We start from the raw sequence: 13,160 nt of genomic DNA, 5'->3' as shown, positions 1-13,160 counted from the left end.
CGTGATATACAATTAATGTTTTAGATCACATAGGACTATTTTAGCATCTGAAATGAAAAGGCAGCACGAGGAAGTTTTAGAAATACTATTTGCTTTGGTGAGCTCTGTGGAAATCTTTAGGTTGCTTTTGCTGCATTCTCACTGTGTTAGTTGTATCTCTGAAATAGTGCACAGAATGTTTGATTTCCTGGTTTGGGACTAAATGAAATGAAAATAGAGAAAACAAAAGCAACAGGACAGTGATTGCCAGAGCTTTGGGACAGGGGATGACAGCAGCACCTGAGCTGGGAGGCCAGGATGACTTCAGTCTGAGGAGCTATTTTTCACTAAATTTTGAGGGAATGCTCTATGTAAAGGTTTCAGAAGTAAAACTCCATCTCTCCTGCTCTGGGTTTAGTTGTACAGGAGAGGCTTCTGTTAGCAAAAGCTGCTGGTTTGGCTCAGGGATGTGCAGCACGTGGAAGTGCTTGATGTGTTTTGTGATGGGCTGGACTGGGAGAGTTGTACACCCCCAGCAAAGGGGCTGTGGGGAGTGGTCGCAGCACCCAGGCTGGAGCCTGCCCATGTATCTGAATCTGAAGTTTTGGAGAAGTTTAAATTCCAGTTAGGGATGACAAAGAGCCCTCCAAATGCTCCACGTGTGGAGAGGGGAGCGTCTCGAGCTGCGGCGCTGCGTGGTGGGGCAGAGCAGGCAGCTCGAGGGTCCTGCCACTTCCCTGGGCACTTGTGGGCTCAAAGCAGCAAAAATTCCTTCAGTCTCAGAGCTCTGTCTGAATTCATGATAGCAGCCTGAAAAAAACATCTGGAGCTGTTCTCTGCCAAACAGGGCTGGGGATGAGCTGTGGGATGAGGGGCTTGTGGGAGGCAGGACCAGGGCAGTGGGTTGGAGGTGGAGAGGAGGAATCCAGCAGGAGCAGGGGAGTGATTGTGCCCCTGGACTGGGCACTGGGGAGGCCACAGCTGAGCACTGGGGTCAGTTTGGGGTGCCACAGAATAAGAAAGACCTTGAGGGGGATGGAGAGGGTCCAGAGAAGGGCAACAAAGCTGTTGAGGGGTCTGGGGAACATGGCTTGTGAGGAGGAGCTGGGGGGCCCGGGGAGGTCCACATGGCTTGTGAGGAGCAGCTGAGGGACCTGGGGAGTCCCAGGTCTGGAGAAGAGGGGGCTCAGGGGAGACCTTCTGGCTCTCTACAACTCACTGACAGGAGGTTGGAGTGAGGTGGGGGTTGGTCTCTTCTCCCAACTAACCAGAGATAGGACAAGAGGAAACAGGCTGAAGTTGCCCCAGGGGAGGTTTCAGTTGGATATTAGGAAGAATTTCTCTCCTGGCAGAGTGGTGAGGCCTTGGCCCAGACTGCCCAGGAGGGTCCTGGAGTCCCCAGCCCTGGAGGGGTTCAAAAAGCATGTGGATGTGGCACTTTGGGACATGGTTGTGGGAGCATTGGGTTGACAGCTGAACTTGAACTTGGAGGTCTTTTCCAACCTTAACGATTCTATAATCAGGGTGATGTAGGCAGAAGGACTGAGAGAGAAAATGTGCTTTCTGCAGTTAAAGCCATTCACAAACCTCTGTTTTTATGACTGACGTTAGATACCTACAGACAAAATCAGTTCTTTCAGCTGCAGGAACAACACTGACTTGTTTGCCATTATGATGGAGTTATTTGAAAAGAAAAGAGTTTTCCTTAAGGAAATGTGGAGAGGAAGGAGAGGAGCACCACGATTTGTACTGATTCCTCTTGTGTGCCAAAAAGTTGGGAATTTGTGGGCAGTGGTGAGGTAGCAGGTCCTGAAGTCTTTAACCTGGGGAGTGATTAAGATGACTTAGTCTAAACCATCTGGGGCATTTCCCATCTGATGTAGAGTAATTGTTCTTTACCTTTTAGGATGTCATCGGTCAGGTTTTGCCAGACACAACAACAACAGCATTTGAGTGTAAGTATGACTTGGATAAACTGTCTCTTTTGTCACTGTATTGATTTTTAAAATGACAGCCCTGTAATGTTTACATTTGTGATATGTTATAAATATTTATGCATTAATGCAAGTTTAATGATGATCCTGAACCAAACAATATTATTTAATCACATCTGGAGTGAGCATATTTCTACAATATAGCTTTAATTACCAACATGACCTTACCATGCTCTTACTCCTCACTGCAATTATATTGCTTGAATTAAATGAAAAGTATAAAGTACCTGTAGGTCTAAGTTTAAGATTTTAATCCTCCATTGGAAGGAACCACAAGAGCAGTAGCTTTTACAGAAGTATGATGCAACCTACAGATTTTGTACCAAATATAGCAGCATTTGGAATTAATGGGGGAATAAAAGTCTGGGTTTTTTTTCTGGAAGAAGTGCTGTGGGTTTAGTTTTCCTCAAGTTAAATACAGCAGCTTCTCTGAGAGCAGGAGGTGTAGGCAGTTATTCAGCTTCAGCTCCTGGAGGAGGGATGGGGAGCTGCAGGATGGTGGCACCTGGTGAGACCTGGGCAAGAACAGTAACTTCTAAAAGGCTCTGTGGGTCTGGCTGAGACCAAAAAGCTGGGAACAAAATCACTTCTGTGTGGAATCTGAGCTATCTGTAGGTTGGGGTTGTACATAATGGTATTTGTACCTTGTGAAGGTGCTTCTGCTGAGTTAGGAGAGCTTTCAGTGAGTATTAGTGCAGATTTAGACCTATAGCTGCTAATATCTTTCTGCTCTGTTCTTTGAGTCCTGTTTATTTTTGGAGCAATTCCTGCAGGATTGTGTCTTATCTGGAGATCAATAAGCTGCAAAGGGGAGTCAGACATCTGTGTCTTAGGGGATAAGATACTGAGATAAAGTTTCCTTCCAAGTGGGGAGGGCTCCTGCTATTCCCTTTCATTATATTTTCTTTTCTATGCACCTCTGTGTTTACCTTTGAGAGGTGAAATAGCAAGAAGGAGCCAGAGGGGATTAGAAGTGTTGTGAGTAAGATCATGGTGCTGAAGGTAAGAGACAGGGCCTTGCATTCTTCTTAGCATGTCTCCCCTTCTTGGAGCTTTATGGATAATTCTGCGTGTAGATAATCCAAGGAAATACTGTTTTATGGTACTTAAAGTACTGTTTAGTGCTTTTTATCTTTGTTTTTGTATGTTTGTGTTTTCCCCTCCTGAAACGCCAGAAACCTAAGAATGGAGGTTGTGTTATTTCTCTGTAGCTTCAACGTTTCTCCTGCCTTGCTTTTTAAAAGAAGACTTTCTACAGAGACCTGAGCAAAGGCAGGCTCCAGACCTTGCTGTTTCTTTTTATGATTTGCTAATAAATTTCCTTTCCCATACTTCCCACGTCACCCATTAGCTGCCTTTGAACTTCATGCACCAGCAGCAGCCGCTGCGATCAGGGCAGTAGCCCATATTAATGATACCACGTGCAGAACTTTCCTGGAAATACTTATTTCATTGTGTCTTCTAACATCTGCTTCTGTGCTTTCGGTTCATGTCTCTAGTCTGTCATTTACATCTGCACAAAACCATTTCCCCTGCCATTTAACTGGCATCTAAAATATGTTATCTATAGCGATGTGTGATTTTTTTTTTTCCTGCTTCCTTTTTCCATATCAAACCCCTGGATTTTCCCAGCTTAAGCTTCATTCTCTCCTGCTTCATTGCTGCTTCAGATGGGGATAATTGCCATCCAGCACAGGCTCCTCTACTCTTGGTTTAGTTATTATCTACAGCGTCCCATCCGTTGCAGCTCCTACCTGGGGCTGCACTTCTCCTACTGTTGGACCTTCACGTGGATTGCACATCTCCACAGATAAACCCAGTACCAACATATGGCCTATTACAATCCTTTTATCCAAACTCTGCCATTTTGTATATTTGTGACACGCTGCAGATTTTGGGAAGATTGCTTCATAATATTTGTTTACCATCTGCTGCACTCTATTTGGTATCTTGTGAGGATTTCTTCCTCCATTTTAAGTGACATTAGCAAAATCCAGCCAGCGCGTAGGATTTTTTTGGTTCTACTTTTGCTTCCCTAATGTGGTGGAAAATCATATTGCTGTGCTCTAGGCAAGCAGAGAAGCCTGGAAATCTTTCTGAGCCCGTGTCATATCTGGCTGGCGTTGGGGATGTGCCCACTTCAGTGTCATGGCAGGGTGGCAAAGGATCTCTGCACCAATAGGAGGTTGATTTTTCTTCATGTTTTGCTCTTTAAGATATCCAGGTAATGCTTGTAGATTTGGCTTTTTTAATGCTGGGTAACATTTTCTGCCTTTTCATTAACATATTTTTAATTAATTTGGTTTGTACACCATCAGGAATTTTGCAGTTCTGAGAACTTTGGAGTTAAACTTTTAATCATTTGCAAATGAATAATGTGTGACTTTATTTTTTATAACCATTCTGCAAGTGGGAGCTAAGAGTTTTCCACCTCTTTCTTTTTTTGATAGTCCCAGCTCAGTCTGTTCCCTCAAGCCAGGCTTCTTTAACAGCTTTTATCTCTGTATATTCATCTCTCTCTGTCATATGTTTCCCCTCTTCTGCATTTTCCTCTGATCCCCCCTTGTTGATGCGTGGTGTTGGTTGTGTTCACTCTCCCAGCAGCTGCTTCTTCAGCTTTTCTTACTCCGTTACACACTGTGACTGGGGCTTGGGCTTCAGCCAGGTAGCAGTTTTACAGCTCCTCCTCCTTTCTGCCAAAAATGTTTCAGGCAAGGAAGCGTTCAGTTTCAACTCACTAACTCTTCTTAATCTTTCCATCATTCATGACTGGCTGCAGGCTGGTAGCCCTAGCATGGAGTTTCAGCAGTCTGGCAGTTCACCAGTTAAAATTTCCATGAGACAAGGCTCCTGTAGGATTTTGTTGTGCTACCTAGTTCCTCTTCCAGCTTCCGTGTTTCCATGGTCCTATAATTCCAAGGGGTTTGTTACTTTTTTTGTTATTATTTCTCTCCTGTTGTTCTGCTCTCTTCTGCACTGTTTTGCTCTGTTCCTTATGGCCTCAGAATTACCTGCTAGGTTTTCAGAGACAAAGTTAACAAACACCTTTCTTGAGTACTCCTAATTTCACAGAATCAGAGAATGTTTTGGGGTGGAAGGGACCTTTCAAGGTCACCCAGTCCAGCCCCCCTGCAGGGAGCAGGGACATCTGCAGCTAGAGCAGGGTGCTCAGAGCTTGGTCCAACCTCACCTGGGATGGTTCCAGGGATGGGGCAGTGACCACCTCTCTGGGCAGCCTGGGACAGGGGCTCACCACCCTCAGGATGTGTAAAAAACATCCTCCTCTCTAGTCTGAATCTCCCTCTCTGAGTTTAAAACCACCCTCCCTTGTCCTGTCCCAACAGGCCCTGCTCCAGAGTCTGTCCCCAGCTTTCTGACAGGCTGCTTTAAGTGTTGGTGACTCTCTTTGTTCTTGTGCATAACTAGGAGCAAGAGTGAGTTTTCATGTAGGGATTCTATGGCACTGCTTTATGTGGATGTAGTCCACAGGCTGTGATTGCAGAGAGCAGGTTTGCACAGATGGGGACAGATGGACAGACTGCCCCAGCCCTCTGCTGGCATCCTGAGCTGGTGAGGAGCAAACCTCCTCTGGTCCTGAAGCTGTGGAAGTGCACAGGATCATCTCCACATCCTCACACTTAGGTATTTAATATGTGTTTGAAATAACAGGATCATCTCCAGAGGTCCTTTCCAACACCTCGTCCCACGCCCCTGCTCCAGCAGCTCACCCACAGCAGGGTGCCCAGGGTCACAGCCAGGAGGGTTTGGGATCTCTCCAGAGCAGGAGACTCCACAGCCTCTCTGGGCAGCTGCTCCAGGCTCTGCACCCTCACACCAAAGAAGTTTCTCCTCCTGCTCAGGTGGCACCTCCTGGGTTCCAGTTGGTGCCTGTTGCTCCTTCTCCTGTCACTGAGAACTGCTGACAAGGGTCATCAGCTTTCAGGAATAGTTGTGTGCCTCAGGCCTTTTAAATATCCCAACTGAAATGGTTCCATGTACTTGAGATTCCCCACAATAGGTGTCTTCTGGCCAAAAAGACTGGTGACTTTGTCAGCATTTCTGTGGTATCAGCTGGATGTTTTATTTTTAGAGAGCTCCCTGTCCAATGGGGAGCAAACAAATGTCAAGCTGGGCTACACACCAGTGTGCTGTGCTTTTGGTTTTTTAACAAGTATGTAAGGAAGACATTTACATTGCAGTAGGCAATAAAAAATTGGAGATGGATAATTAACCTCTCCTTCCTCCCCCAAAGCTGGAGCAATAAAAAGAAATGAACAATTTGTATCTGACATGGAGGGGTCTGTTTGGTCTGATGGTGCAGCTCTCCTATTGAAGGTGTATGAGCTGTTCAGGAGGATGGGGTGGATGCTGCTGTCATTGGGGTGAAGGAACCACACAGGGAGTCTCAGCAAGAGCTGCTTGTGACAGTGGAGTGTGTTGTGGCACTGCCTGGTGCTAATGGGGGGGATTGAGCTCCCTGCTATATCCACACCTGCTGAATCCCACCATATGTCTTTGGAAAGTCTGTTCCTCCTTCAGGTCTTCCTATTTTCTGGACGCCTTGCTCTGCTGGAGCCCCTCAACATCTCACTCCCATTCTCCTGGCTCTGTTGCCACAGCAGCTTCTCCCTTGTCCATGTGTTGGTGGCTGTGCTGGAGCTGTCATCATGTAACCAAGGTGCTGGTGATGCTGCTCCTGCCTCTTCACCCACAGCTGCACTAATAACAAAGACACAGGCTGGTTTTGCTTCTGTCTTCATCTAAACCTGTCTCTGTAAACGTTGTGGATTTGTGTCTGCCTGGAAGTTCCCTTTTTTCAGTCAGCATTGCTGTGCCATGAGGAGTGGAGGTGCCTGTGCTTGTGTAACTGGGGTGGGGCAGGGGGCCAGGAGGAACTTGGCACAGGGCAGGTCAGTTGGGGGAGGGTTGGCTGTAAGACCAGAATGTTGTAGTGGGAGGAGAGGGATTTAACATTTTACATTTCTAGTCATCCTGGTGAAAGAAACTGCCAAAACTTAACTCCTCCTGAGAGGTTTGAGGCACACTGAGGAGCTTCACTTTGTTTGCTGTGCCAGAAGAATGTTTTGGTGGGTTTCAGGGGAGGGTAGCATAGCACATGTAGAGCACTTGGCTTCTGGAGAGCTTGTGGCAGTAAAAAAAACCTGTTGAGAGCAAAGTTTTGAGCCCTTTGTTCATGCCCCTTTTTTTAGTTGTATTTGTAGTCTTCATTAATTAATATTGGGAGTCATTGTACTGTTTCAGGGTACATGGTTGCCTGTGTAGTTGGCTTTTACCTTCTTCATAATTTATATGCTTATAAAAGTCCAGCTTAAAACCTTTAAAACACATTAAAATTGTAAATACCCTTCTTCCTCTGCTGATGAACTTTGTCCATTTCTTTGTTAGATGAAGATGAGGATGGTGATCGGATCACTGTCAGAAGTGATGAAGAAATGAAAGCCATGCTGTCCTATGTAGGTATAGTATAACCAGTGCTGTTATTTTTCATGGTTTGGGGTTGGTTTGTGGGTTTCTTTTGCACGTATCAAAGCATTACCATAAGCTGCAGTATCCACAGGATAATATTCCTGTATTAAGTTCACAGTATAATATTCCTGCATTAAGTGTAGGTGTTTAAAATCTGTATCACATGAGATATATGGACGTGCCTGACTTTTTTAAAAAAAAAAAGTCTTGTACACTTACTGATCATATCATAAACATTAAGAATAATGCATCTTAATGACTTTTGCATTAGGTATAGTGCAGGCTAAATGGACTATCAATTTCTTCTATTTTTTATGCAGTACTTAAAGTAACGGCTCATTAAAAATGAACCCCTGGGCTCTAAAAATTTTTCAAAATCTACTTTCATCTGGAGACTGTTTCACCCCTCCTCACAGAAGAGTTTCATTGTAGCTGCAGGCTCAATATTCATAGCGAGTTTAAAGATGTATTTTCTGGTTTTTAATATGAGATATGTGTGTCTGTGTGTGCCTTTATAGAGGGAGAGATGTGTCTAAAATCTCTTATCTAGACACCTACAAATATAAAATCTGTCTCCAGAAATAAAGTATGCAGTTACTTCTTGAAACAAAATAATTTGCATATGGCTTTGGTGTCTCTCTCAAGTTGCACATGTCAGGGGAAGAAATCATTTCATGTTTCCCTTCAAATTAAATTGATAAGAAAATAAAGAATGGGTATTTTCTCTAAGCCAGCTGAAATTCTGGTCTCTCCTGAAGTGTACTTCTCACTGTATTAATGACCTTAATGGGGGGGGAAGGAAGGAAGAAAAATCTTGCTGCACTCAAGGAGGTTTGTGCTTGTTTTAGGGTTTTTTTGGTTGTTTTGTTTCAAACAACCAGGTCACTGGTGATGCTTCCCCTGAGGAATTCCTTGTGTTTCTCCATTTCTCATATAAAATATCTGCCATTTTTGCTGTTAAACTTTAAAACTTGATTTTTCCTGGCACAGTTTTAGAATGAATCATGCCTTTGTAAGGTCATCTTTTTGCTATGCTTCCAAGCTCACTGTTAAAGTTTCAGTACATTAGAGTTATGATTGCTGAACTCTCCCTTAAAAATTATGGGATGTCTGTAAATGACTTCTTTCCACTTCAGCAGCTTTTCTTCTCTGAAAATTTTCTCTTCAGTTTGAGAGTAGTGTTCTATTTGAGTCTTGCATTGATGATTTAACTTTCTAACATCCTATAGGTGTCATTTTGAGATGAGTTCATAAGAAAACAAATGTTCTTAGCTTACAAGAAAAAGAATCATAGAATTACAAAATAGTTTGGGTTGGAAAGGATCTTAAAGATCATGTAGTTCCAATCCTCTTGCCATGGGCAGGGACACCTCCCACTAGACCAGGTTGCTCCAAGCCCCATCCAAGCTGGTCTGGAACACCTCCAGTGATGGAGCATCCACAGCTTCCCTGGGCAGCCTGTGCCAGTGTCTCACCAACCTCCTAGTGAAGAACTTTCTAATTTCTAATCTAAACTTCTCTTCTTCCAGTTTGAAGCCATTGCCCTTCATCCTGTCACTAGAAGCCCTTGTAAAAAGTCCTTCCCCAGGTTTTTTGTAGGTCCCCTTGAGATACTGAAGGCAGCAAGGTCTCCCCAGAGCCTTCTCTTCCCCAGGCTGAACAGCCCCAACTCTCTCAGCCTGTCCTCCTAGAAGAAATGTTCCAGCCCTCAGTGTATGTACAATGAACATAGAGTAATCTTGAAGATTATACTAGTGAAGAAGAATACTCATTTTTGAGTATTTTGAGCCCTGCAACAAATACTTGGAGGATTGAACAGCAGTTGTAATATTTCTAGGAATTTTGACACGGTGCAGTTTGTCTCCAGTTCTGCTGATGTTCTCCAAAATAAAAGTGAATGGTTTTCATTCATTTAAGAGCAAAAAAATAATTGCCTGGAAATACAGATCTCTTTGGTGCAGGTGTGACACTATAGTTGGGGAGGATGTTTTGAGTCACGCACAAGCTCTTCTCTTCTTTGTTTTCTGAAGTGATTTCAAGCCGTTCTGGAATGACTTTGGAGTATGCAGAAACACACTGTATTATGCCCATGCAAATATTGTGGAGCAGTAACTAAAATTCTATTTCTGTTGTGCATTGTGGTTAATTAAAGGCAGACATGGAGTCTCAGCACAGTTGCACTTTGGCTGTTGTCTTGTATCAGTATAAAAAGGCAGTAATTTTTTTGACAGCCACTGATTGGAAAGTTGCTTGCAGCTTTCTGAAAGCAAGGGGGTACATGCTCTGGATCAATAACTGGCAAATTTTCCATTAAAAAGAATACCTGAGCAATGTTCCAAATAGCCACTGGCATCTTAATTTTCCATGGAAACCTCAAATGCTCGTGTGTGGAGGACAAGTCATTTTCAGACAATTTTTCCAGACTACTTGTTAACAGTTATTGCTGTCCCAAAAGGTTGACAGCTTACATGATTGATATTTCATTTACTTGTCATCACTGCTTGAGTAATGGAGAGGGCCATGGTTTTTTCTCTCTCTCTCTCTCCCCCCCACTGTTTCCTACCAAAAAAAAAAATACCATCTCATGTATGTTTATTTTAGTTTATTATTCTAGAGAGTATGTCAGGTATGTTTATATTGAGTATATATATGTTTTCAGGTCACAAAATGCCACTAGTGAAACAGTAATTAAAAAGTTAGTTTTTCTTAAGCAATTTTGGCCCCCAGTGGAGCTGGAGATTTTCACAGCTCCATAACTATTAGGTACCAGTGACGCAGTTTTATGAAGGGATATGGGGACATGGTAGAAGATTTGGCATGTTATTCATGACCAGCCTGATACCAAGTAAATCTATGGGTCGTCCTGACTCCTGAAAACCTCTCTATGATTTCAGAAGAGCAGGTTTTTGTGACCAATAGCTGTGTAAGTCCAGAGAAAGCAAGTGTTACACTCTTGGTTAGGGTGGGGATTCGTATGTTTGTGCACCAGTATGAATGAGATTCCCCCCTCAAAAATATTGTGGTGGGGTTTTAATGAAAGAAGTGCTTCTAGCAGCAGGTGTCACACTGGATGTACACACAGGAGGTGGGGCTGGATGGATCCTTCAACCCTCAGTGCTTCTCTGCATAACACTTGTTTTTCACAAAAAGGAAATTTCTTTGCCTTTCTTGATGGGAACTTGAAAAACAGAAGCACTGGAAAATCTCCACACATAAATTCTTTGGTGCCCATATAATGTTTGGTTACTGTAGTTCACGTGTTTAATCCCATTGTGAAGGGAAAGAAAATGTTAGAAAATATTAGGTAGCTAATAAACATTTGGCTTTTTTAAGTTGGATAGGTAAAAAAAGCTTTCATCGTGGGGAAACCACTGGTGTGAGTCAAGAACATGGTTCCACAGAGACTTAGATTTTTTTTTTTTTCTTTCCTGACATCCCTTCTTGCCAACTTGAGCAATAGTATCACAAAACACTGGCAACAGTGACATGCTGGAGTCTTAGACCACACTTGGCTGGTGAGAATTAGCATGAAAGTCAGTGCAGCTACCCTGATTTCTGCCATGCAGATCTGGCCCACAGCCAGCACGTTTGCTTCAAAGGTGTTGGGTGAGTGCAGAAGGAAGGTGCTTTGTGATGTGCTTTCAGTACCTCACACGTCGTGGTGAGAGGTGTGGGGGCTGCAAACAGGGAACTTGTAGCAAGGGCTGCCTCCTGTCCCAGGACTGTCTGGTTGTGAGGTTAAATGTCCTGTCTGGTGGGTGTTTGCCCCTCCTCAGGAGTGAGGGTCAATTAAAAAAGGCTAATAAAGGTTTCAATTTAGTTAATCCAAACGTTTATTTTTTTCTTTTAATGCCACTCTTCATCTTCATACCACATCTCAGGCTCCCTCATACCACATCACATATTTTCTGTCTTCTTGGGGCTTGATGTTCTTAGATACTTTTGCATCCCTTTTTGTCCATTTTTGGCTTTTCTTTATCAATTAATATGTGTGTCCCCCAGACCACTCCCAGCAGCTCCTGTGGAGCCCGAGGTCAGGATGGCTGCAGTGGCTTTCCAGTAATGCTGCTTTTCATACTCTACTGTGCTTTAAATTTGTATGCTAAGGGAATGCTTATGTGGGATGTGGCCTTGACTGCCCTGGCTGTGCTTCATCACTGCAAATTCTTGGATAGTTTCCAGACTCTTTTTCTCCCTCAGAGTTTTCCTAATTGTGCAGGTTTGGATGATATTTACAGCATTTCTTTGTTTCCACATTTGACTGGTTTTCCTGGCTTCTCCAGGTGTGGCAGCTGCTGTGTTTGCTGTAAATGTTTCATTTGCTCACTCTTCTGAAGCATTCCCAGGTTTTCAGGTGGGCCCAAAACTTGCTTAGCTGAGCCAGTAACAGATCCCTGTGCTGGAGTCAGTGCTGTGCTGGGTGTCACAGCCCCTTGGTTGCATTCCTCCCAGGCCACTTGATTGTGTGAACGATGCAAATGGTTCAAGAAAATGTTCTAAAGGCTGGTATGTGCTATGGTAATTTAAAAAAAAAGCCCCAACATTGAGTTAAACAATCCATAAGTGCTTCTACTGCTATTCATACATTCCTGAGTAATCTCTTTCTTTAATCTCTTTGCAGTATTACTCCACTGTAATGGAACAGCAAGTAAATGGACAGTTAATAGAGCCTCTTCAGATATATCCAAGAGGTAATGCTTAACAAATTCTAATCAACAACGATGATATCAGTAAACTGTTTCATCAGCAATGGTGGTTTTGAGAGGTTTAAATGCACATAACATGATGTTTCCCTCTTAATTTGGGTAGAAGAATTCATTATTGTGGGGAGTGTAGAGAAAACTACAATTATTGCATATAAAATAGCTAATTTACTGGAGTAAATTAGACTAACAAGATTTGGTTTGCATAGTACATATTTAAGTATGTTTAAGAAACTCATTGGTGATGATTCTGCTTTATATTCAAGCCAGAGCAGATGAATAACTTAAGTTTGGGCTACTTATGAAAATCTAGCTTTAAGACCTTCTAATATCATTACTCAGTCTAACAGACTTGGGGAATGTCACTGTCATTGTTCATTTTGAAAATGGGAACGTGTCTGTCACAGAAGCTTTATCCATGACACATTTTTTTGGAGATTTGGGCACTTAACAGTGATACCAAAATGATCACAAGTACTACAGTACTTCCGAGCAGAGAAAGATGTAGCCAATTATGTGGGCTGAGGCAATTAAAAAATAGGTCATCTACATCCTGAACAAAAAAATCTGTAGGCAGCTAGTTAGGTTTTTGGGCATGAGCTGCTCTCTCAGAGCTCAAAAAAAAAAAGACTTAATACATTACATAATTCCACTGATTCATTCAGATCCTCTCAGTATCCAGGCTTTGAATCTCTGATTCTTAATTGATGAAACAGATAAGGTTTAAATTCTCTAAGTAAATCTCCCAGCAATAAATTAATTGAAATAATTAAAAATTAAACTCTTCTCACTTAACTGATATTATACAAATAATCATACTATGAGTCTCCCAATTAAACATTCTAGACTTTCATTACTTACAACTCTCTGAAGTTTGAATTGGGCAATTAACCAACAGCCTTCTCAAACACATGCTAATAAGGTCTCAAAAGGAGGCTGGGTTTCCTGCTACTTTAATGTGCTCCAATGGAAAAGAGGCTTGGATTCGGGGGGGGGG

General features: G+C 42.9%; 1 protein-coding gene across 1 annotated transcript in view; it reads left to right on the top strand.

Moving 5' to 3' along the window:
- Positions 1 to 1,885: 1,885 nt before the first annotated feature.
- MAP2K5 (mitogen-activated protein kinase kinase 5) overlaps positions 1,886 to 13,160 on the top strand; it is a gene marked incomplete at both ends in the record, with an annotated part of 131,284 nt that continues 120,009 nt past the window's right edge. The window contains 3 exons of the mRNA XM_008945159.1: positions 1,886 to 1,934; positions 7,380 to 7,447; positions 12,082 to 12,151. Coding sequence (XP_008943407.1) covers positions 1,886 to 1,934; positions 7,380 to 7,447; positions 12,082 to 12,151 — 187 coding nt within the window. The remainder of the gene's footprint in view (positions 1,935 to 7,379; positions 7,448 to 12,081; positions 12,152 to 13,160) is intronic.

Source organism: Merops nubicus, unplaced genomic scaffold (genome assembly GCF_000691845.1).
Source record: "Merops nubicus isolate BGI_N331 unplaced genomic scaffold, ASM69184v1 scaffold9378, whole genome shotgun sequence".
Taxonomy (NCBI): domain Eukaryota; kingdom Metazoa; phylum Chordata; class Aves; order Coraciiformes; family Meropidae; genus Merops; species Merops nubicus.
The sequence above is the reverse complement of the archived record's forward strand: the minus strand, read 5'-3'. Positions and strand labels throughout refer to the sequence as shown.